This window comes from Patella vulgata, chromosome 3 (genome assembly GCF_932274485.2).
Source record: "Patella vulgata chromosome 3, xgPatVulg1.2, whole genome shotgun sequence".
Taxonomy (NCBI): Eukaryota; Metazoa; Mollusca; class Gastropoda; family Patellidae; genus Patella; species Patella vulgata.
In genome coordinates this window covers 51,976,922-52,003,720 of record NC_065881.2, presented here as the reverse complement: position 1 = coordinate 52,003,720, position 26,799 = coordinate 51,976,922, and the positions used below count along the sequence as shown (strand labels likewise).

The 26,799-nt window shown below is 32.1% G+C and overlaps 2 protein-coding genes across 3 annotated transcripts; one reads left to right on the top strand and one right to left on the bottom strand.

Annotated features, from left to right (window-relative positions):
* The first annotated feature begins 44 nt into the window (after window positions 1-44).
* LOC126814650 (glutathione synthetase) lies at window positions 45-13,165 on the top strand. Of its 2 annotated transcripts, none has more exons than XM_050539942.2 (13): window positions 45-227; window positions 4,078-4,183; window positions 4,381-4,567; window positions 4,930-5,005; window positions 5,292-5,446; window positions 5,613-5,655; window positions 7,135-7,208; window positions 7,925-8,089; window positions 8,644-8,710; window positions 9,750-9,941; window positions 10,188-10,269; window positions 10,513-10,702; window positions 12,452-13,165. In XM_050539942.2, exons 2-13 carry the CDS (start codon window positions 4,099-4,101, stop codon window positions 12,579-12,581), a joined length of 1,446 nt encoding a protein of 481 aa, XP_050395899.2. In that variant the 5' UTR covers window positions 45-227; window positions 4,078-4,098; the 3' UTR covers window positions 12,582-13,165. The 2 variants fall into 2 exon arrangements, with proteins under 2 accessions (XP_050395899.2, XP_050395898.2); XM_050539941.2 differs by having other exon boundaries at window positions 45-281.
* Window positions 13,166-13,498: 333 nt separating this feature from the next.
* LOC126814651 (uncharacterized) lies at window positions 13,499-26,582 on the bottom strand. Its single transcript, XM_050539944.2, has 9 exons — window positions 26,461-26,582; window positions 24,305-24,478; window positions 23,569-23,618; window positions 22,112-22,167; window positions 19,495-19,704; window positions 17,960-18,130; window positions 17,633-17,707; window positions 15,554-15,680; window positions 13,499-15,324 (listed from the first exon to the last, which is right to left on the bottom strand). Exons 2-9 carry the CDS (start codon window positions 24,469-24,471, stop codon window positions 14,990-14,992), a joined length of 1,191 nt encoding a protein of 396 aa, XP_050395901.1. The 5' UTR covers window positions 24,472-24,478; window positions 26,461-26,582; the 3' UTR covers window positions 13,499-14,989.
* Between the last annotated feature and the right edge of the window lie 217 nt (window positions 26,583-26,799).

Here is a 26,799-nt window from a genome sequence, read left to right as displayed (position 1 = left end):
TATAAGATTAGAATCTGAGAATGGGCCGGGCCAATATGTGTAATGGTTTGGCTGACCCCAATAATCTATAACCACATATTATATGTAAACATTTGAAGCTTTTAAAATTATTTCCGTACTGGTACTTTACAATCGTTAAACTAAAACAGACCCAGTAATCAGGAGTATATTTTGAACTTTTCTGTTTCCCAACATTAAAGAGTAGCAGTTTCACGTTGATAAAGTCGGTTAGTTGAAGTTCTTGAATATTTTGTGACGACTGGCTATTATTTGGCTTAAGTGTAAGTTTTAAAAGCATAATTCGTTATTCCATGTAACTGAAGTGGGCAATCATTTTTGTTTTGATGCCACTCCGTAAACAGGAGCAGGAGGTGATTTAAAGTAGCATTGCCAACGGGTTTTCAGATACAACCAATAACTCAAAAATGACAATGATACTGCAATTGTGAACTATCTAGAATGAATAATCTGAAAAAATTTCGAAAAAATATTGAAAATCAAAAAAGTTATAGCGTTTTAAAGAAGGCAAACCAGAGGCGCTAAAAAAGGGCTTTTTTTAAAAAAAGCAAAAAAGTGACCGAAGCCAATATCTCAGTAACTATACAAGATAGGTCTATGAAAATTGCACTAATTAAAGATCTAGATGTACTTGATAAAGCCAAATTGTCACTATAATATTCTAGTATATACTTTTTATGTTACAGAGGTTCAAAGTTGGGATCCGTGCCGCTTTCGCACAAATCACAGCAAAAAAATGGACAAATTTGTGTGTACTTAAATTGTAGCGCTTTGACATTAATACATAGGCTTATTTTTGAATGAATAAGCACACATAAAAGTGTTTTCAGTCTGTTCTGTTATTTATTTTTTGCATGACAACACCTTAAATCACAATTTTTGACCGTATGATGTCAATGTCGAAGAGAAACAAGTTTATGTATGTAATTGGGCACCTACTGGTTCCGAGGCCATTGACCACTGGCCATTCACAGTCATACAACAATTATAAACCGGTTATACTAACGTATACTGTGGATATTTATAAAAATCATAAAAGTGTGTGGCAAAATGAGAAATAAACCTGTAAGCTGTTTATAAGCTGCCATGTACATCAATTTGAGATTGTTTGTTTCAGGAATGAAAATTAACAATTAAACTATGATTTATATAACAGCTATATTTTTGTAATCAACATCACTACAATTTCAAATAAAAACAGTAATATAAACATAGTTAAAACATTTGAATATCTTAAAAGAGTCCAAATAATCCTAAACAATGAGTATCATGATCACTTCAATTGTCTGATAAATATGCAAAATGATAAAAACATAATGTACTGTGCTTAATAACAAATTAAAAGGTAAGCTTATAAAAAGTAAGATATGATCTACATGAAAGAGTATTAAAAAAATTCATTTGTGATAAATGTGCATTACGATATACTATATTATAATATCAGTGGTAGAAGTCTAGCTTTCTTGTTGAGACATTATCCCATGAAAATAAAAACAATATAAACATTCAGATGGTGATACATCTTGTCGAGACATTATCTATGTCATAAAAATATTTTTAAAAAAATCACGATAAGATCAAAATTCATGTCTGTTACTTTTCAATATGAAATTAAAAATGTTCACCCACCGGTTTAAAATAAATGATAAAAAAAAAAAGAAACCATTATCACATTTATCAACAAATATAAGATTTCTAATACATGTATCTTCTTACAAAAAAAAACAATAATAACAATATAAAATAATCACATTATTCATAAGCGATATTTTTCAAAATAAACAAAAACATTTGACGCATCAGGCCACTTCTTTCAGGTAGAAAATGTTAAAAATAAAATAAATATTATCACAAATATTGAAATAACAAAAAAAAGATTACTAATACTGATTTCAAACAATAAATTAAACTAACTTCTATGATTCATAACAAATTTATAATAATTATGGACTTTCTTGAGAATGCTGAGAAACAGTCAGTTTCAAGCCCCCCTTTTATAGTCTTCATGCAAATTGTATGAGTAGGCCTATATCATCATCTTTTGTCTATTTTATGGTGTACCAAGTAATATCAGGGATCGCCTTTGGCTACGTTTGGATTTGGATGAATATATATTAATAAGCAGTAGCTTACTTCTTCAGCTACAGTTCCTGAAAAAAAAAATCCAAGGTGGTCAACAACATTCACAATTTTTATCCTTTGTTAGTGAAATGTCTGGCTAAAGTTTGGTTCGTAGCTTTAGTAACATTCAATATAATAAAAAAAACTGTCCAAATCTAACATCATTTTTTTACACTGAAGTCTGGGGGTTTTTAATTATGGTCTGAACCCTGATCAACCACGAGTTACCTCCCTTTAATTCCACATGGTTCAATTTCAGCCATTTTACGAATTCCTACGGGGGATACGGACTTAACAAACGGTCAAAATAAGTAGTTAATGAATTGGGCTTTCCAAATATACCAAAATCTTGAGCGTCGAGGGCCTTTTTCGAAAATTTCTCTTAACTTCAAATTTTCAATTCATGAAAAATATCAGAAAATCTTACCTCAGCTTCTCAAAATCTTACTCGACAGCAAGTTCATCTATTTTTCTCGATGGTAAACATCACATGGTCGATGTTTGACACTCTGAATATTCATGACAAGGCGTAACACGGCGTATACTTTTCTCGGTCAACTTTTTGTGATGTCTGTAAATAGTACAGCCAGCGCTCCTAGCGGCGTTTAGCATCGCTATTTAAAGGAGCTAAATCGCTAACATTTGGGACCTAGAAATTCACAAAAGTGGGTCGCAACGCATATAATACTGTAATATGAATGTATATAAACTGATTTACATTTAGTGGTTTCCGTTTTTACTCCAATTTCAAATCAGTTATGTTCGGCGAAATAAGTCAGCAATCTAGTTATTCTAGTCTACATAACTCCATTTGATTTGGTGCAATGTAGCCTCGTCCCTCGAGTCTCTCAATACAACTGGGGCTGAAGCGCATTATGGTACACGATTCGTGTACCAATGTTAAAAAAATTATTTTATCTTAAATATCGGATATCAGAGGCTCATCTTTTCCCGGTAAGTTTACATCATCAATGTTGATTTAAATTGACCAATAATTCGTGTTTTCGATGTCGAAGATTTTGGAGGATTTTGAGTTACGGACTTAGGTCCTTTAAGGTTATGTAACCAGGTTCGGGTGGATTAGGGTTAGGGGGCAGGGTTCATATAATCAAAATCGGATAAACATTTCTCACCAAAGAAGCGAAACTACGGTGAAATTAAAAGTTATTGACCGATTCGGCTAGTCCCCCAGAAAATTTCAAATCTCTACGATCACAGGAACTGGTAGAGGTACGTTACTGAAATAAAACCATAATGATAATATAGTATTTGGATTAGTTTTAGATTAAGCCTTTTAATGAAGGGTTAGTTTAAGAGTTTGCATATATTGCAGGTAAAAAAGGGAGTGACATCAAACATGAATGCCCTGAACATGTATGAGTAGCGACAGCAACTTATTCCTTCAGCTGAATTTTCATTCTCCACTGGGCAATTTTTGTGGAGTGATCTTTAGGCCTACTTCACGAATAATAATTTTATTATGAATGCCAAGATTTGTATCTGTATATAATAACCGTAAAATTTATTTACCGGTACAATTAATTATTCCATGGCATGTTAGTATTAATTTAACAAATTTATTGAAATAAAATATTGTGCTAATCAGCCAACTAAATTAAAAGCTCTACATATTTAATATTGTCTTTTATTAATATACCCATTACATGTGAACAGTGCTTTAATAGACAGATGTGTGTGACTAAGCATATTTAAAATGTAGTTATCTAACTATTTGCTTATATTTTTGGGGAAAATTAAAGATACCGATATATCATTTGCTTTGGTGTATAAAACTGATTTCAACTCAAAGCTAAGATAACTTTTTAAAAATGAATCAAACACCCAAAACATAATTTTTTTATATTACAACAATGTTAACATAATTAGCTTTACAAATTATGGTTTTTTTTTCATTTTATTATTTTGTTCCATATTTAGATATTTCAGTAGAAGTTAAAGATGGAATCCTGTTTGAGTAGAGACTTTTCTGAGGAAGAGCTTGAAGATATCAGATTAAGAGCTATAGACTGGGCATTGGCACATGGTAAATTTTGTTTGTTTAACTTTACATGCGATAACAGTGTTTGGCATCCCCAGAGAATCTATGCTTGGTAGTTTATCTCATTGTTAGAGTGGCTGAGACATCTAACACATGGACTGTCATTTATGCAAAGTCATGAGTTCAATCCAACTTTTTGCTTGACAAAGGATAGATTTGTAAGCGAGAAATGTTTATTACAGGTATATCAATGAGACCGAGTAATTTATCAGAAGATCAAGATAAAGTTGTACATGCACCATTTACTTTGTTTCCAACAACAATACCTGAATCTAATCTACAACAAGCTACCAAATCTATGGTATATTTCAGTCGTCTGATGCATCATGTTGCTATGGATCATCAATTATTACAAGAATCATTTAAACAGTAAGACTATTCAACTTTTCATTTGGTTCTATTAATTTTCTATACCAACCGGGTTAATTGAAGAGTGCACACCAACATGGACATGGGGCCTTGATTTTTGCAACCATCCGAACGACTGAACACTGTTGTTGCCTGACCTGCACACTGTGTGTAGATATGTATATATATATACATACATGTAGTGCATGTCCGTCTGCATTACCTCATTTGTGACAGAAAAGTGGGAACATCATTAAAATTTCATCATTTAAAAAGTAGGCACCAAGAAATGTACATGTATACTAGTGCAGTAATGATTTCCATTTCTCTTCATGAGCTTGGTCATGGTTAAATTTAATGAATCATTTTACTATGTTTTTCAGTGTTATAGAAACTGATGAGTTTTCTAATAAATTATGGCAGATCTATCTACAAATTAAGGATGATAACAAGGTTCAGGTGTGTGTATTTTTTCTCTTATTTGGCTATTTGTATTTTTTTAGAATATCAAATCACTTTAATCACATTGTTATGCCAGAATGTCTGATATCTGTGACTGTGAGGGAACCTTTAATTCTGATTCCTTTGACAAAAAATTTTCAAAGTGAAACTTTGGAGTTTTAAAGAAATGTTCAAAACTATTACTCCATTTAGTTGTAGGTAATGACAAGTGTTTTGCACTAATCTGGTCATTCACATGTATTTGTTAATAATAAAAATGGTATTCCTTATTCCTGTTTTTCAGCCTGTCAGTCTCGGTCTGTTTCGGAATGATTTTATGTTAGATGAGAAGAAAGATTCACCGGGCAATGAAACTACTTTTCAAATAAAACAAATAGAATTCAATTCTATTGCATCAAGTTTTGGAGGTTTAGTATCCCAGCAATATTTTTTACATAGGTAAGCTCAATTTTTTCCTGCATTTAATCCAGTCATGCCGTTAGAATCAGGGCTCGTTTTTTGTCATCTTATAAATCTATGCAAAAAAATGTTTGATACAACAGAAAATATTTACAAGATATGATTTGGTAGTGTCTGATTTATAGGGATATATTTTTAATTGCAGGTATATTGTGGATTTTGCTGGAGAAAAGAACACAGAAAAACAGGTTTATATAGATAACAGTATTATATTAATCATCACAGATTGTATCCACCTAAACTCGAGTTTCCCTTTAATGTCATTGTCTTAAAAACTTCACTTATATTATGTACTGTAAACAAGAAAATAATGTATCAAAAATTAATATGACCTGAAGGTTGGATGGGGGTGGGTTGGAGGTCAGGCAAATGGGTATTGATATGAATGCAATCTATTGTATCCTTTTTTCTTAAATTACGAATGGGTGGCTTCTTCTAAATTCATTAACAAGATATTATTTTCTTAAGAATGACAATTTGTAGCATTGTCCCAACTCTTCTATATTTATTTTAATTTTTTTTACATACAAAAGCTATAAATTTGACTATTATTAAAGATGCTTTCCCATGTACAAACTGGGTGATTTGATGATATATTTGGACTAAAAACATATTCAAACTAATTTATTTATCAAAAATTTGCCCCAAATCCCTCTCAAAACATTGTATAACTCAAAAAAATACCTCAAGCTATAAAAATTATATTTAAAGAAGCCATGTTTATGTCACTGCCAAACCGAAGGAGAATTCATTGCATATAAAAGACGACGTTGTCTTTAATCAGTGCCCATTTACCATAAATATTGAAGCTTTTAAAGATACATTATGAAAAACTAGGTAAAGAGTTGACAGTTCTCACTATAATAATTAACAACTAGATGATGTAAAGGGAATATGCTGAAAATGTCAGTTAAATTGCTTCACTCTAAGCCAAGAAAACCTTATTTTAAAATCGATTGTCATTGTTACCGCTGTCAAGATAATTAACAAAGTCTTGACTATCCATTTTTGCCTTTAATCATCAGAAGACGTTTAAATGAAGAAAGACCTGAAATAAGCAGATTTACCTCTTGCATAATGCATGTTTAAGTAAATTATGTGATCCCTGCCATCAGAATCTGTCCACTGACAATCATGTTTATCAACATATACATTAAGCACTCCCTAATGAAAAGAGGTCAGACAATCTACGCATGCAACCTTTGATGTCACTCGAGCAGACAGCCCTAAACGTCAGACTGCCGATAAGTGACAGCCTTACATTTTTGTCCTGTGTGCGTTCCATCTATGTTTTTTTTAGGGAATCCAGTATTTTTCTAGTAAGATTGGGAGTCTCTACTTTCCATATATACAAAAATTGCCATGCTTTTAGTGAAAATAACCACCTGATAAATACTTTTGTTGAAATGTATCTTTAATTTTGTTTTATAGTAATCTTCTTTGACATTCTAATTTTATTGATTGGCAGGCCACTTTTATTGCCAATATGTCAAGACTGGCAAATATAACCTGGCATATAGACCTGCATGTATATTTACATTATTGATACAATTTGTCAATCCATTTTGTATAAGTCTAAAGAAACATTAAAAGTAACTTTCAAGAGAGATAAATAAATTTGATACAGGGACTTTAACATTGTTAATTAATTTTATTTTGGTTACTAGATGCCTTATAATAGACCCGTAGAAGGTTTAGTTACAGGACTGATAAAGGCGTGGGAGCTCTATCAGAATAAACAGTAAGCCATATCTCTTCTTATTATCTTTAAATATATAGGTTTAAAATAAATGATTTAAAATTGATTTTTCAAAAAGTAAATATAGACCATTTCCTTTTCTTGAAATGAGGTGAGAGAGATAAATGATGCAAACTTGGTCATTTCGGGACCAACATACAATTCAATTTTATTGCAATAGTTTGCTTGCACATAGGGGTCTTAAGCTCTGGGCATTTATTCAGGAAAACTTAAACTAAGATACAATCAAAATTTTAAGAAATACTGCAATTCGATTGGCTGACCAATATGCAAATTGGATATATGCAAATTGATTTTACTGGTCAGCCAATCGAATTGCAGTATTTCTTAAAATTTTGATTGTATCTTAGTTTAAGTTTTCGAGAATAAGGGCCATGGGAATAAACCAGAAGACCCTACTCCTTGTCACGTACAAGCTGCGAATTGAAACCGAAATGGGGTTTAACGTCCTACTGTTCTGCTCTGACTGGGCTAATGAAGATGGGGGAATCGAAACCACGCTACTTGACTCAATGATAGACCTTATGATCTAAAGCTAAGGTAATTTAAAAAGAAGTGGATTATTGCAATCATCAGTCATTATATATTTTTGTCTCTGTTTGAAAGATAATACCTAATGAATTTGTATTAGGTGTTTGTGTGTGACTTAAGTAGAGTTTTGGGAATCTGATATACATAATTGTATTTATTTATTTCAGAGCAGTTATTTTGTTCCTTGTATCACATAATGAAAGAAATGTTATGGATCAGAGATTCTTAGAGTATGAAATCTACAAACAGAATAAACATATTAAAGTTATAAGAAAAACATTTGATGATTTGGTTAAAAATGGAAAACTGGCGGAAGACAGAAAATACTTCATGTGAATATTTCTGATTATTAATGCTTTATTTCATGTTTACCCCAGTAGTAGTAATAATAGGACATATTACAAAAGTAATATTATACTGTCATGATCTCCATGTATTCTGAAATGAAAAGTAATGATTGAAATCACACAAGAACATTTTGAATATTGCAGAAACTTGTGAACGTTTTAGCAACAACAGTTATCATCCTATCTGCTGTACCGGGTATTGTTCAGATTAGTAACAGAAGGAAGTCTATTGGATTTTGAAAATTTTGGTTTATTGCTTCTTGAGTTATGGCCTTTGCTCCCTTTGATAGTATACAGTATAAAGAATTAGTTAGTTATTTACCTAAGATTCACACTTTACTCATTACGGACTACTTCAAGGACTTAGCTATTGTGGGTATATGTTTTTTTTGCTTGTCAACATATATTTCTGTTGTGCATCTTCATTTTAAAAAAATGTTGGCAAAGAATCAAAATCTAATCAATCAAATCTCACTTACAGATCAGACTGAAATTTTATTATAAAAAAATAGATTGTCCATATAAATTTATATTATTAGAAATAAAGAAGAAGTTGGTGTTGTATATTATAGAGTAGGGTATGCACCTACAGATTATACTGACAAGGTTAGATAGTATTTAATATATTTCCTCGACTGTTGTGAAACTAAATAGATAACAAATAATTGGAAAATATATTTAAACTACCGAGAAAATGTATTTGTTGCTAAAAAAATATCCTGTGAGCTGCAAATGACAATCTGTGACTTTAAAGATATATGTTTACTCAAAGCTGGTTATGGTCACCTAGTTAATACCTTGAACAATATAATTATAGTCTGATTAGTAAGCTCACAATAAATAAAACAATAGACTGAAATTATTTGGTGAGCTTACAATATAAAATTACAAAGATCTTCTTAAGGTGACCTTAACTAACTTTTTACTATCTGCATTGACGATACTAAACTATAATCAATTGGACCTCCTTTTTTAACTTGATTTTATTCTGACAAAGGGAGAAGATGGCCCACCCTCTCTTCTCACGACAGCAAATTTTAAAGTGATATCTTTATATTATACAAGAATTTTTTTTATGTTATTACCATTTCTTTATGCCTCCGTCACATGTAAATAATTTAAAATAAATCAACCATGCCATACCATAATGTGCAGTGTATTGGACGTTAAAATTGTAATAAACAAAGACAACCTTGAGCGAATATATCTTTAAAGCTGCTGATTTTCATTTGCATTTTGTGAACATTATCCAATTTTTCAGTTTAATCCATACTAAAATCGGTTATTTAACATTTAATCCTGAAAACAAAACCAAATTATCAATGGTATATATAATCTCCCACCTTAGTTACGCTCAAACGAAAAGAGGCTCATCAAAAGATCTTACCCAACACCTACTTCCTGGCTGGCATGTTTACATCGTCTGTATAGATGATGCCAAATGTTGTGAAATTTTCAGTTCATCATATCTTTGAACGGAATTGAACCATTTTAACTAACATTCGTTTTAAAAATTCAACTTCCATTGTAGTTTGCATGGGATTTATAATCATTCAAATGACGAAGAGCTCTATTATCATGTGGTGTATTATTATATCATCTTTTTTTGTTATAAAATTTTGATTATAGTTTATCCAATTTTTAGATCTGGACTATAAGATTAGAATTAGAGAAAGCCTGGTGTATAAAATGTCCACCTATACAATATCAACTGGTAGGAGCTAAGAAAATACAACAGGTTTTAGCTAAACCTGGTATATTAGATAAATATATATCAGATATATCAATTAAACAATTAATACAATCTACATTTGCTGGCCAATATTCACTTGATATAGTAAGTAAATTATTTGAAAGTTTACATTTAATGAATGTGTAGAAATAAATAACAAATGTCTGGCACATTTTCAGTGCCCACAGTCATTTCCATTGAAAAGATTGTTATAGGAGTACAAAATGGTCTTTAAAATAAATAATCTTGTTGAGAACTTTCCTTCCTGATAATACTGGATAATTTATTGGTATTCTTATTGAGATCATTGATGAGTTATAGTGCATTTCATTTTTTTTTTATGTACAATAGGGAGAAGAAGGTGATAAAGCTTTAAACATGGCTGTCAATAATCCTGATCAGTTTGTTTTAAAACCACAAAGAGAGGGTGGAGGTAAGATAGATAATATAGTCCATATAAAATCTGTAGATCCCTTTCTTTTGATCGTTTTGGCTAGAATACTATTCTTTAAGGTTGGTGCATAGACCTTGGTAAACCCCTGGTATCATTTCTCATTACCCTGCGAAAATCCCTTTTGCTATGATAATTCTGTAATTGAAAAATAAAACATACACATTTTGCTATGACTATGATTTTTGTAATTGAAAAATAAAATATATACATTTTGATTTGTAGGATATAATATGTATGATGAAGAAATGAAAAATTTTTTAGAGGTAAATAGAGCATCCCAGGAAAGGGCTGGTTATATTTTAATGGAGAAAGTAAGACCTAAACCTCAAGTCAACTATTTAATTAAAGCAGGAATACCATTTGTTAAATCTTTGTGTATATCAGAGTTGGGAATATATGGTTGTTATATTGGGTAAGAACATTTGCTATGCTTGAACAGTTTTACAAGAAATATAAAATTATTATGTTAGCTAGGTTGCTTAAGTCGATATTTTCACAGTATCATTCACTTTTTATACGCTCACATTTTCATGTGCCGGACAAAATGGCCGCCCCTTGTACGCAAATAGTGTAAAAATATGGTATATCAAGGTTGTGGACCCTGTAGAGGTCACAATTTTAATTCGATTTTGATGAAACTTGAAATGCATGTTTATAACCTAACAATCTTGCTTCCTTTCGATATTTGCGCATATCAGATTGTAACTTCCTGAATTATGGCCCCTGATTGTATGAAGAATCACGCTTTTAGCTTGTGGTCCTTCTAGAGGTCACAATTTTTATGCGGTCTAAAAAAATGTTTTATTATATCACTGTTACACCCTAATGATGGTTGAAATCAAATTTTGTGAAAACTGGACCAAAACTGTCGTACAAAATGGCCACCCCTTGTACGCAAATAGTGTAAACATCTGGTATATCAAGGTTGTGGACCTCCTAGAGGTCACAATTTTGATCTGATTTTGATGGAAACTTGAAATGCATGTTTATAACCCAAAGATCTTGGTTCCTTTTGATATTCGCACATATCGGATCGTAACTTCCTGAATTATGGCCCTTGATTGTACGAAAAATCGCATTTTGAGCTTGTGGTCCCTATAGAGGTCACAATTTTTATTCAATTTAAAAAAAACGTGTGAATATATCACTGTTATACACTAATGATGGTTGAGTTTTAATTTCGTGAAAATCGGACAAAAACTGATGGACATAATGGCTGCTCCTTGTACGCAAATAGTGTAAAAACATGGTATATCAAGGTTGTGGACCCTCTAGAGGCCACAGTTTTTATCCGATTTGGATGAAACTTTAAACATATTTTTATATCCAAAAATCTTGGTCCCTTTTGATATTTGCGCATTTCAGGCCATAACTTCCTGGATTATGGTGCCTGATTGTACAGATAATCTTTTTTGTTTTTAGCTTGTTCTCTATCCATCTCTTGCAAAATGTGGGCATATCCTGCCTGGCAGCCGCTGGTTGACTAAAGTATGAAAATTGGCATTTATGTAGTTTTTTAAAAAAACTGATGTCCTCTTTTTAAGGACAATGTTTGTGTCAGTCTTTATCTGACAATTCAAAAATAAATTGAATGTCACTAGATAAGAGAAAACAAGAAAAATAGAAAAAGTCTGTGCATTAACATGTTTTTATTAAGCATAGAATGAACAAAAACAAGGGAATGTACAGACTATTTCTATTTTTCTCGTTTTCCCTTATCTAGTGACATTCAACTACTCTTTTGAATTATCAGATATCCTCTCACAGTCTCACATAACAACTTTTGGTCTTCGAAGGAATTATTAGTGATCAGAAATTCTCCTATGTATCTGTTATCACTTGTCAATTCAGTCAGTTATATAGAAGGACAACTTGTGTTTTCGTTTTGTGTTCGTTACTTCCCTTTCTTAAAATCTTCATAATGCATGTATCGTAGCAATGATCTCTGTGTTAAAATTATATTTGGAACGTGTTTAACCAGTTCTATCACATGTGTGATAATGACTGACACCAATATTGTCCTTTAAATACGAGCAAGACACACACAATCTGATTCAAAATGGCCACCTCTGAAATATGGGATTTTCTGCTTAATATTTTTTAATTTTATAATAACTTGAGCTACTTTATTATTTAATATTTTTTATATGTGTATTTTTAGGAATAAGAATGAAGAAATTTATAATGAAAATTGTGGCCATTTATTACGGACTAAAACTGCTGATACAAATGAAGGCGGTGTTTGTGCGGGATTTTCAGGAATAGATACTCCTTTTCTTATACCGCAGTAATCTGTTGGTTAAAATTCAATGACTTCATTCCCCATCACTATAGGGATTACAGTGTTTAATGGCCTGGCTTAATCAAATTTTATACACTTGATTTCCACAGTGACTGATACTGCTCTGATTGTTTTCTTCTGAAGTATTATGTTAAAGAGAATGTGACACTGGAAAACAGGTTTTAAAAACATCCATCTCTGTGATTGTTTTATATTATTAGAATGTAGCAACATTTTATAGACTGTAATCCACTGGATCATGATTTGAGTGATTATCTAAAGTTATTCTGTGAAAAGTACTTGAAGAGGTCATCAGCATTTTTTTTTTTTTTTTTTACATAATTAAATGCATCACATGATTTTCCTCACAAAAATCAATAATGATGTAAATGAGAATGAGGGGTAATAATGTGGGCATTTATATGAGAGTGGAAGTGGAAAATGAATATTATACATTAAAAAATAAACCAGTTCCCTTACTAATCATAAAATATCATTATCTATTTCAATTATCTATAAAATTCAGGTAATGAAATTTGTTATCAATATATATTTGTTAATTTTATGTTTTAATATAATATTTAGTGTATCATGGTATGGTGTATTGTTTACAAAGAATAACATAAAATCAATATAATTTAATGGTTATTGTGTAGCAATTTCAAATAACTACATGTATGTGGATATCATGTTTATGAACATCCACTCTACTGTACATCCTGTAACATGTGTTCCCCATTATTGCAATAGTTCTTTATAATTAAAATGAGGTATACTTCATGATGACAAGCACAGAACTTTTCAAATGCAGTCTAAAGAGTACCATCATAATATACCAGAAAGTTGTCAAGGACTGGGTGCATTTAGCATTTATTCTGTCATGTCTGTCAAAGACAAAAAAACAAAAAAAACTTTCCTTATACTTATAGACATTCAATTTATTAAAGTTTTTATAAATATAAGATTTTGGTAAAATGGTCTATTACATATACAGTAGGCTACTGGATGGAATGATTCAAAATAACATTATTCTTTAACATCAACGAAATTGAATGATCAGAGGGATTCAATGATAATCAGCTTCTACATAAATACAAGTTATAATGGGTATCATACTTAAAATATGAGAGATACTTATGTGGGTTAGACAAGAATAACCAACAAATTCACAACCAATGACACTATTAAAACTACAAGAACACCATCTACATGAAATTTGGGGAAGTATTTACCATGCTGTACCACAAGATTACAGAACGACTTTTATTGTAAAATATACACATTTTAGTATCTTTTGGGGAATGGGGATGTATAAACAGGATATTTGGTTATCTACTCCCAGGTGAATAATCTTAGTTAAACATACACTATGCAAGAGGTAAATCTACCCATTGTATGTCTTTCTTTAGGCCCGAAATGTTATATAAACTATTAATTTGACATTTATTAACAGAACAAGACTATAATCGACTTTCGATGGCATCGGATACTCAAGATTTTAACTAGATTAAAACAGTTCGCCATTTTAAAGTTTAATTTAAAAATGGGAAAGCGACCCTAAGTCCCGATTATACCAGTGCCCTGGTTACCACTGTGCACACATCTTGTCAAAACTACAAACAATGTTAACTTGGCTGAGAATGAAGTAATTTGAATGAAATTTTCAATATTTTCTTTTTTCATCATCTATTTTTGAATTATTATAGCAAGAATGACCAACTCTTCATCAAACCCTTAACTAATGTATCTTTAAATCATAATATGAAAAGTGTGTAGTGGACTAGATTTACTTCATCTTAAATTCAACCATAAGTTGATTGAAATAGTTTGGTTTTTTTGATGTGTGCCCTTTAATAAAACCTCTTGCAAATAAAAATTAAGAGACATTATGAAGTGTAACGAGAAAATAAATATAATGAATTTTATACAATATCATATTATATGATTTGTGTGCAGCAAACAATGATTTATGAAGAGGGTTAAAGTTGTTTGAATACCGGTAATAGAAAAAAAGGACCCATGTAGTTAATTCAAATTTGTTTCATGTTGTCTGGGGTTTTTTTGGTTTTTTTTTTTTGCTTGTTGCAAATAGTTCAACAAATAGAATTTGAAAAACCATGGACCCTGTATTATAAGGTCCATGGAAAAACTAATGTAATAATTTATATCAAAATGGACTAGAGTAATGCTGTAGTTTTTTTCTTTGATGTTTATGTAAAATACAATAATAAAAATATATTTTTGACTTAATAAACAATACAACAAATAAGATGGAATATCATCCTGAATAATATCGTTATATCGGAATCACAATATAAACATTAATCCTATACCATTAGATAGAATCAATATGCTTAAGCAACTCAAAAATACACACATTATGTAAAAAAACATCACAACATACAATAAAAATTTATTTTAATATATCATGCCTTTGTTTTCAAGTCCTAATTTTTTTTGTAAGCTGACGGTAGATTGTTTATATTTTGTCTCCATTTCTGTCATATTTTTCATATCCTCTACAAACTTGTCAATGCTGGATGGTCGTTTGGTTGCTGATTTGATTCTGAACTGTAATTCTGCCTTAGCTTTTGTCTGTTCTATTAATACTGCTTCTCTACTGTTATCTATACCCCTTGAACTTCCATGTTCTAATGATCCACATCTGTCATTTTCTGATTTTTTTTTACCTGCCGAAACAGGTTTAGTTGTTTCATATTTCAATGGTCTCTCTGTCGTGTGCGGAGGAAATCCTGTAAGTTGTAAAAATAAATTAGATACTTTGGGCTTTTTTAACAATAAGAAAAATCTCCCCAATCATATTGTACTGTACATGACTCACTTTCTCTTGCAAACTCGTTGATGTTCTCCCAACCAACCATGGTGGGACTTAATCTTGTAAACTTACAGTCATGAATTCTCTCCCTTATTTCGTACTGATCCCTAACAAATTGTGAGTTATTCACATTATAATATCTTTACCAGTTGTAGCACTTCTAGGTCTAGATCGTAGATTATCCCTTTCTCTCAGTAATGTGGCACTAACTGGACGTTTTTTCTTAAAGAATGCTGCTTTACCCAAAACATCTTCTGTATTAAATAAATTAGCCTAAAAATAAAAGCATAAAATACTTGGATATTTTCAAGCTGAACTGGTCCCAAATTGTTAAATCTTATCCATGGTTCAATTTTATTTCAATAATTTGCTTGTGCGTAGGGGTCTTTAGCAGTGGGAGGAAACCGGAGGACCCAGAGCAAACCCACGTACAACCGGGAACCACGCCAATTCACTCAATGACAGACCTTATTGATACAGCCGCACATGCTAACCAACCGGCCATCCAATCCCCCTGGGTAATTAAAGGCATATAATTTATGCAATATGCTGAATACCATAATATTCTCAGTCTGCTAAACATTATATGTGGACTATTAACATCTTTAGTCAATTACTGATTTTATCATAATAAGTTTTACTGAAAGCTAAAATTGTAGTAAACAAGTTCAGGGTTTCCAGCGATAATCTAGTTGAATGAGTTACAGTAATAAACAACTGATTATAATCACAAACAAATTGTCCACAAAAAGTGGAGAGAATGCAAACACCACAGGGTAAAAATTACAATATTTCCAGAAATGTAGCAATTAAGGGAAATAACTCTAAAATATTAGTGACCAAGCCGGTCATACTAAACTTCATCTTCGCCTTAACTACGTACATCTTATCAAGTTAGATGTTGTAAAACTTGCAGTTGTTGCTTCAGAAACATGACTAAACTTAGGTTACCTGTCTACAGTTAGCTCCTCTTGAGAACAGACACTAAGCTAGTTGAACGACATTTTAAGTCATATTACTACATCAACGATTTTAGTTGAAAACACTAAGTATACTTCGAGAATTTTGTTAAGTATTTATTCTGCTTCCATTGAAAAGTTTATTTAGTCTTTGTGTGATGACAATCTGATTAAAATACAGATCTATATTACGTTTCGTTTTTTTATACTTTCGATGGCCTACACTACATGTTGTGAAGACAAGTAAAACGAAATTTTGAACTATAAAAAACGAAACGAAATAGGATCTGTGTTTTAATCAGAATGTTGTGATGACAGATGTGAAATGGAATAGAACACCATTAGAAAACAGTGTACCGTACTAAATTTTGGATATGGTGGCCATTTAGGGCAGAGATCTATTCTCAAAGTGATGAAGAGATAGATCTGTGTGCAGAATGCAAACCAGTCACATATTATTATTTTTTTGGATATGAAATATTTTTTAGGGAATTTATAATAATCTTAAATATACTCTTCAAAAAAAGTAGGGGATATTGAAATGCAAATACCTATGCAGGTTGTGATATGATAAATAGTCATGGACACTTGACATTCTTTGAGAGTATGTTCACAGATGAAGAACTTATTGCTCCAACACGTGGGAGGGGTTCATTGTCAAATATGACACTTCAAGGAAGGGTTGATGAAAACTGCTGCTTGCTGGTTTATCCTATCCATGTTTGCTTTCCTGTCGGTTCTTGCATAAGATTTACTGTTTAGCGTATCTTTGCTTTAGTGTGTTACATTTAATTTGATCGGGAGACGTGTTCGTCGACGTTAACGGACGAATTGCTGAATGTCTGAGGATTGGTGGAGCAATTACTCGTTATTAAGACAAAAATCAAAAACGTCCATTTTCACTTTTGACAGTGTATCTGTTTTTGAGTGAAATGGGGCCGTCAGATAAGCTGCCCATATGAACCGTTTATGTTCATGTGTAGGCAATTGGCCTGTTATTAACATACACTGGTTACCTCTAATAAAAACAGCAGTGCATTTCCGCAGTTTTGTATTGTTTCTGAATATCCCCTAATTTTTTTGAAGAGTAATATTGAGATTTAATTGTTAGTAATTATCAAGAACATATTGAACTGTGTAATTGTTTTTACTTTTCCCATACGTTTATCATTGAAATTGTTGGATTACCTTTTTGTTTCTTCATATCAAATTTAGATCTCAGCAACTAATTAGACAAATCTTTATACATGCAATCTGAAGTCTTACCTTTGTGTATCTGCTAGAATCATCATATGTTCCATTGGTTTGTGAATTTAAGCACGTTCCATTTTTATATATTGTCTGAAATATATTGAAAAAGAGATTATCAAATTTATTGTTACAAGTCAAAAATACCCCTTAAAGAAATGTATGTCATAAGTGTACACATAGTTACTTTATAAAAATATTTGGATATAGACAGAAGTGTAGTCAACATTACTTTTACAACTCTTAACATATCCATTCAAATATAACTTTTAATTTAAAACTTGATAATAAAATTCAAAATCGAAAGTAAGGCAAAAGGCAAATATTGAAGATTTTTATACATACATTAGAACTACCGTTACTATGATTAGATCGGCCATTAGTATCTGGGTTTAAAAGTAAATTATGTAGTCCTATATCTACTTTGTCCACAATTTCCTCAGCTATTTTTCCTGGTCTTTTAGTTGCAGATGGACATTTCCTTTTATTTTTACCACTGGGTAGCCGACTTCCAGTCTGAAATAACATTAAAGCAGATACGTAAATACCATTGCAATTACATAAGCTTAAAATACTTGAGACACATTTGCAGAATTTATATAAGAGACCATAACTCTCTAATTGGCATTGTGTTACTGTAGTGTAAGGTAATACATGTATAGCACAAAATCCATACTAATACACCAAGGAAAGTACACTGAATCATAGCTAGTAGATTAACCAAGAAAAAAAAAAGATGACATTAATAGAATAGCACGTGGTTGTGATGACTGTGATCCTTGTACTTTCTCTTCTTCTCTTTTAGAAGAATAAACATCATTATCATTAAAGATGGGTTCCCAGAAAAGTATTTATCGGGTGGTTATTTCCAATAAAAGTATGGCAATTTTGGTATATATGGAAAGTAGAGATATCCAATCTTACTAGAAAAATACTGGATTCCCTGAAAAACACTCATGGAGCGTATACAGGAGAAAAATGTAAGGGTTCCCCTAATCGACAGCACGACAATTAGGAATTTCTGCAAGCGTGATGTCAAAGGTCACACGCAAACATTGAGCGCTAGATGTACAAGTTTATGAAGAGTTAGACGTACGACACTTTCTGAGATAAAAATGACGGAAAAAGACACGGGTAGTGGATAATCCGAGAATTTAATTAGGATTCAATATTTGTAATAAATAGTAAGCGATTAAAGACAACATCGTCTTATGTATGCAAAGAATTCTCCTCTGACTTCCAAGAGAGGTAAGTCACGTGATGTAAACATGACCTGGTTTGATCGAATTTTTATAGCAGGGCATTCCTTTGCAATTACAATGTTTGAGAAGGATTTGAAGCAAAATTATGACAAATTAATTAGTTTGAATATGTTTTTAGTCCATATATACCATTAAATCACCCAGTTTGTACGCGGGAATGTATCTTTAATAATTAATACTTTGATTTAAACCATGAAGATAAATTTGTCATCAATCACACAGTCTCCAAATTTGCTTTTTCAAGTTCTATAACTCTATCAATATTTTGGTCTTTGTTTAAACACTCCTAATATCATTAGATGGCCATGGGGTGGCACTCAGTCATTTTCAATACCTAATTTTAAAAAAGTTCCCAAAAATCAATGATATATACAACCCAAAGTCGCACTGTTTATATGTATGTAAAACTTGAAAAGTAAAGCAAATATTTTATAAATATACAATATATAAGCTATTAAAAATCAAGGGATTATTGTTATAAAAAAAAGAAAAAAAAGAATGAAGAGTGGGTAGATAGTCATCCAAATATTTTGGCATATTGTCCAACTAACAAGAATAAATGGTGTTCTACTATTGTTTATAATAAACTCATTTTTAACTATAATTTTTATTACAAACCTTATACTGCTTAACAAATTTTCTGTCAACGTCTTTGTGTAGTGCTAAGTGAGACATTTCTTCCTGATGTGTGTTTAATATGTGATCCATGTATAATTCTCGATAATTTATATAATGCTGTTGTCGTTCTTTTATTTCATCTTTTACAGTTTTATATTCATTATCTAATAAACGTAATGTAAATCTCTCCCAATTCATAATGGCTTTTGCCTGAAAATAAAATATATCATATTAAACATATATCTGCCTATTGCAGGTCTTTCTTTAGGCCTGAAATGTTATCTCAATTATTAATTAGACATCAATTAACTTATCCAGACCATAATCAACTCTCGATGCCATCGCTAGCCTCTGATATTTAGCGGATTGTAATACATTTTTATACGCCCACATTTTCATGTGGACGTATATTGTCATCACTCTTGTCCGTCTGTCCACAATTTGTTTGTGGACAGTCTACAGGTCACAAGTTTTTATCCAATTTTGACGAAACTTGAAATATAGGTATATCTCCCAGAGATCTTGGTTCCTTTCGATATTGGCATATATCGGACCATAGCTTCATGGATTACGGCCCCTGATTGTACGAAAAATCATGTTTATAGCTTGTGAACACTCTAGAGGTCACAATTTTTATCCGATTTTGATCAAATGTATGTTTATAACCCAAAGATTGTAATTTCCTGAATTATGACCCCTGATTATACGAAAATTCACATTTTTAGCGTATGGTCCCTCTAGAGGTAACAATTTTTATCCAATTTAAAAAACCGTTGCACCATAATGGTGGTTGAGTTCTAATTTCGTGAAAATCGAACCGAAACTGCCGTACAAGCAAACATATATCCCAAAGATCGTAGGTCCTTTGGATATTTCCATATATCAGACCATAACTTCCTGGATTATGGCTTCGGATTGTACAAAAAAATCACAGATTTTGGGTTGTGGACCCTCTAGAGGTCACAATTATTATCTGATTTTAAAAATCGATTGAATATATCATCCTTACACCCTGATGATGATTGAGTTTGAATTTCGTAAAAATTGGACCGAAATTGCCCGAGAAAATGGCCGCTCCTTGAATGCAAATAGTGTAAAAGTATGTAATACCAAGGTTGTGGACCCGCTAAAGAGGTCACAATTTTTTGTCCGATTTTGATAAAGATATCTTTATATCCCAAAGATCGCAGTTCCTTTGGATATTTGCACATATCAGGCCATAACTTCCTGGATTATGGCCCCTATTTGTTCAAAAAATCACATTTTTAGATTGTGGATCCTCTAGAGGTCACAATTTTATACGATTTTAAAAATTGTTTAATTATATATCCGTTGGACCATAGGGAAGGTTGAGTTAGAATTTCGGGAAAATCGAAACGAAACTGCCCGACAAAATGGTCGCTTCTTGTATGCAAATTGTGTAAAAGTATGTAATACGAAGGCTGTGGACCCTCTAGATGTCACAATTTTTGTCCGATTTTGATGAAACATAAAATATATATTTATATCCCAAACATCTCAGTGCCTTTCAATATTTCACGCATTTCAGACCATAACTTCCTGGATTATGGCCCTTGATTGTATGAAAAATGACATTTTTTTTTAGCTTGTTCTCTATCCATCTCTTGGATAGCGTTAAGAGAATACTCTTCAAAACGTCGCCCAAATAAATAAGTAGCTGTTTTTGCATAAGTATGTGTTATAGTTTATAGTTCTATCAGGTTACTAAATGCCTCTCAAAGATTACTCTTGCAATATGTAGCCATATATTGCCTGGCAGCCACTGCCACCTGGTTTGAAAAATAATTACGGTAAACGTAAAAATGGATAATTGAGACTTTGTTTTTTATCGTACCGATAAATTCAATGGCTGATACTTTGGTTCAGAATGTTAACTGAAAATTTCAGCATATTCTATTTACGTTATCTATTTTTTAACTATTATAGCGAGAACTGTCAATTCTTTATCTAATCTCCCATAATCCCACTTTAATTATTTCACTATAATACTAAGTCAAAACTATATATATTTGGTACAGTTATAACAATTCAAATTCATTTGGAAACTTGAACTTAGATGGTGTCAAGTTTTTTTGATTGACATCCTGAATCACAAATTGTATACAAATGTAAAATATTACAATATAAGGCTTAAAGAAATCTTTTCAAATGATAAATTAGCAAATGGAGGGATTTGTGGGGGCTTGTTAAGTTATGCTTCAAGCATCAATTTTGCTCACGCCACTGGCTGGTTTGCTTCAGGGGTTGGCCAACCAAAAAAATTCTCAGGATTTTCAGGCACAGATAGGATAGTATATAAAATTGAGGCCCTATGTACACATTGGCGTGCACATAACAGAACCCTTGACAGTTGGAATTCAATATATGAGTAGGGCGTAGTACCACTGTCTGGAATAAATTTCCCTCATAGCACACTGTATGGCATACATCCATCTTCGTTCGCCTAGTCTGAACAGAAAAGTAGGACATCAAAACCGATTTTTTTTTCATGGCCACTGGAATTAATTGAACAATCAAACAATCTCACTCAGTCTATTACTAAACTAATGAATACTGCTCATATTCACATTTTGCAATCAATAACAAGTAAACCTACCTTAGAATCTACAAATGGTAAATTAATTTTTCCAACTTCATCTGGAACAGGTATGCCTGCAATTATAATTCAAGGATTATTTAAAATACTGTCAGTCATTATGTCAATGAATCAAGTGACATCATTGAGTTTAATTGCTTAAAAAAACAAATCAAGCTAATTGAACTGATAAATTGACACTAATTAAACTATCCATAATTAGCAAAGCTATTACCTTTGCTCCAATTTTTCCAATGGTAGAATGGCTTTCAAATAAGTTTTAAAATCACGTGAGTTTACTTAGGTTTCATCACAGTCTTATAAATCATATCAATGTGAACCAGCGGCTGCCAGGCAGGATACGCCCACATTTTCGAGAGATGGATAGAGAACAAGCTAAAATCGCGATTTTTTGTACAATCAGGGGCCATAATTCAGGAAGTTACGGTCCGATATGCGCGAATATCGAAAGGAACCGAAATCTTTGGGTTATAAACTTACATTTCAAGTTTCAACAAAATCGGATAAAAATTGTGAACTCTATAGGGTCCACAACCTTGATATACCATATTTTTATGCTATTTGAGAACGAACGGCGGCCATTTTGTCTGTCAGTTTTGGGCCGATTTTCACGAAATTCGAACTCAGCCGTCCTTATGGTTTAACGGTGATATAATAATCGTTTTTTAAATCGGATAAAAATTATGACCTCTATAGGGTCCACAAGCTAAAAACGTGATTTTTCGTACAATCAGGGGCCATAATTCAGGAAGTTACGTTCTGATATGCGTGAATATCAAAAGGAACCAAGATCTTTGGGTTGTAAGCATACATTTCAAGTTTAAACCAAATCGGATACAAATTGTGAACTCTATAGGGTCCACAACCTTGATATACCATATTTTTATGCTATTTGAGAACGAACGGCGGCCATTTTGTCTGTCAGTTTTGGGCCGATTTTCACGAAATTCGAACTCAGCCGTCCTTATGGTTTAACGGTGATATAATAATCGTTTTTTAAATCGGATAAAAATTATGACCTCTATAGGGTCCACAAGCTAAAAACGCGATTTTTCGTACAATCAGGGGCCATAATTCAGGAAGTTACGTTCTGATATGCGTGAATATCAAAAGGAACCAAGATCTTTGGGTTGTAAGCATACATTTCAAGTTTAAACCAAATCGGATACAAATTGTGACCTCTACAGTGTTCACAAGCTAAAAACGTGATTTTTCGTACAATCAGGGGCCATAATCCATGAAGTTACAGTCCGATACATGCCAATATCAAAGGAACCGAGATCTTAGGGTGATAAACCTATATTTCAAGTTTCATTGAAATTGGATAAAAATTGTGACCTGTAGACTGTTCACAAACAATTGTGAACGGACGGACGGACGGACAGGGGCGACGACAATATACGTCCACATGAAAATGTGGGCGTATAAAAAGGTAAGGAGAGAAAATTGTTCATTACCAATAATGTTTGCCACATGGTAGGATGCTACTCTGTCCCCCATCCATGATCTGTAAAATCAAATGACAGCACATTTCATATTTAAGTTTTTCTGATTAATTACAGCATGTACCTTATAATATAATACAAGGTCCATGATTACAGGGTCAGTGCTCAATTCATTCCCCATTCAATATCTAGATATTAATTGAAACTTAACAGCTATCTATGGTACTTGAATTTGCGTTTAAGAAAACCATTGTCTAGGTTTGAGACTTCTGACAGGTGAATGGATTTAATTGTGTCTTTTTTCTTGTTTTTTAAACATACATTATGCAAGAGTTAAATCTGCCTATTGCAGGTCTTTCTTTAGGTCTGAAATGTTATCTAAATTATTAATTAGACATTAATTAACATATCCAGACCATAATCAGCTCTCGGAGCTAGCCTGCGATATTTACTGGATTAGGATCCCATTTGCTGCTCAACTTTCAGTCATGATTTAATCATGAAATGGATAATCGAGACTATGTTTTTTATCGTACTGAATTTAGTAATGATGATCGAGGCCAGGCCAAAAATTCAATCGCTAAAATCTTGGTTCAGAGTGGATCAATTTGACTGAAATTTTCAGTAAATTCCTTTTACATTATCTAGTTTTTAACTATTATACTATTATAGTGAGAACTGCCAGCTCTTTATCTAATCTCCCATAATGTATCTTTAAGTACAACATTTGCTACAAATTTCCTTTTACCGTTTAACTAAAGAAATGAGACAGGATAATTGATTTGAGACTTCGTGAGTTTCATCTTGACTTTGCTCCAATTTTTCTTGCAAATATTTTACTGTCTCTATTAACTTCGCTGTTGAAGGAATTGATTCTTGTCTGGTTGTATCTTTCAAATTTGAAATAGTTGGCATTTTGAATCTGAGAAGAAAGGAATAATTAAATTATTTTTAAAAAAATATCTAATCTATGCAGTACATCATGTTGTTATCATAAATATGGATCTCTTCTACTGACACTTCTACTTTTTAGATAAGCTTGTAACACTAGATCTGTAGAGATTTAAAGGAAAGCTAAGACTAATTCTCTTTGTTATTCTCCCTCCAGGCCCTGCAGTCTGTGATGGGAGAAATACTACTGAAATTTTTATGGGAAATAGTAATTGTAGGACAGACAGTTGAAATCTTAACGAAAATGTTAAAATATCTTAATGTTGTATCCCTTAACATATTATCAAGTTATTGTTTCTTCTTTTTTTTTTAATAAAATTAATTGGTAATCAATCCAATACTCATATATAATTTAAATTTCACATGAAACAGAGAGAGAGAGAGAGAGAGAGAGAGAGAGAGAGAGAGAAAGAGAGAGAGAGTTTAACTCCACTCAACACAAACTAGGTCATTTTGGGACTAACATATGGTTCAAGTTTATTTCAATAATTTGCTTGCACATAGAGGTCTTTAGCAGTGGGAGGAAACTGAAACTAGAGAACCCGGAGAAAACCCACAAGGTTGGACAGGCAACCCAACTCCTTGCCATGTACAAGCGGGGAATCAAAACCACACCACTTGACTCAATGACAGACCTTCTGACTTCTTATCCAACGCACTCGTGTCTGGTAACTGGTTATTCCAATCTAGTATTTAATGCGCATGCTCTCCAGAAAAGAATATAGGTCACCGATTGACATGACTTGTGGAATATGTCTAGCCTCGTTCTTCGAGTCCCTTGTTACAATTGGCGCTAAAACGCATGTACCAATGGTAAAATGTTTATATTGTCTTAAATATTGGATATCAGAACCCCATATCCGGTAAGATCACAACATCAATGTTGATTTAAATTGACAAATAATTTGTGTTTTCAATGTCAAAGACTTCGGATGATACTGAGTTGGAGACTTAGCTACTTTAAGATTAGGCATAATTCTTTAGACTGATTGTCATCCCACAAAATATATCAATACATAATACAGTAATACTAATATTGGCAATACTAGTTTTGACCCACATCAAAAAGGTCTAGGCCTGAAATGTTATCTAAATTATTAATTAGACATTAATTAACGTATCCAGAACATAATCAACTCTCTATGTCATCGGTAGCCTGCGATGTTTATTGGATTAGGTTCCGATTTGCTGCTCGACTTCCATTCATGATTTAATCATGAAGTGAATAATTGAGACTATGGTTGTTATCGTACCGACTTTAGGAATGATGATCGAGGCTAGGCCAAAAATTCAATCGCTAAAATCTTGGTTCAGAGTGGATCAATTTGACTGAAATTTTCAGCAAATTCCCTTTACAAAATACATTATCTAGTTTTTAACTATTATAGTGAGAACTGCCAGCTCATTATCTAATCTCCCATCTTTAATATAGAGCGAAGCTCTAAATCATCGCACAAAGCGCGGTGCTTGAGCAATGCTCTTTTCTGGTAACACAGGAGCGTAACTAAAACTGTTACCGACAGACTGTTGATTAAAAAAAAATTCAGACCGTAACCGGATACACTGGGCAAAACTGGCAATGCACATGTCAACTTACCAAATCTCGCCCAAGCGAGATTACTGATAGTGATTACGCGTCTCATGGAAATATTCCTATGACGCATCTAATCAATGATTGACGTCACATATTTTTGACGTCAATGAGTATGACTCGATGAAAATAATTCTCACACTTTTTTGTTCTTTTTTTTTTTAAAACAATTAATCATTCAATTTAGATCTAAATTAAAATCAATTCGGAAAAACGAAATTATCTAACATTATTTGTATCACTTGAGTTGAGAAACTTTATATATGAAGGTTTTATATTTAACAACATTCACATCAGCTTCGCTCTAGCCTACTCGGGCAATGCCTGTTACATATTATTAAATATTGTCACAAAGAAAATACCTTTGATTTTAGAAATGTGCATTTATTTTGTACCATTTAAATAATTAAGTTAAAACAAAACAAAAAAATCTAGGCCTCCTAGTCACTGAAAATAAATTTGACAGCCATGTTGTTTACAAACAGTCGTTAGGAGGTTATCAAATTAGATATTTAGCCCACAAAAGAAACGAAATAAAAAGAAAAAAAAAACATTCTTTAATTTTTACTTCAGTTAACATTATTTCAATTAAAAGTAAATAAATATGAAGATGTATAGTTTTACACAGATGAAATAACATAAACATGATATAATTTACCATATTTGGCAATATAATACGTATTCGTTAATAATGCTAGATT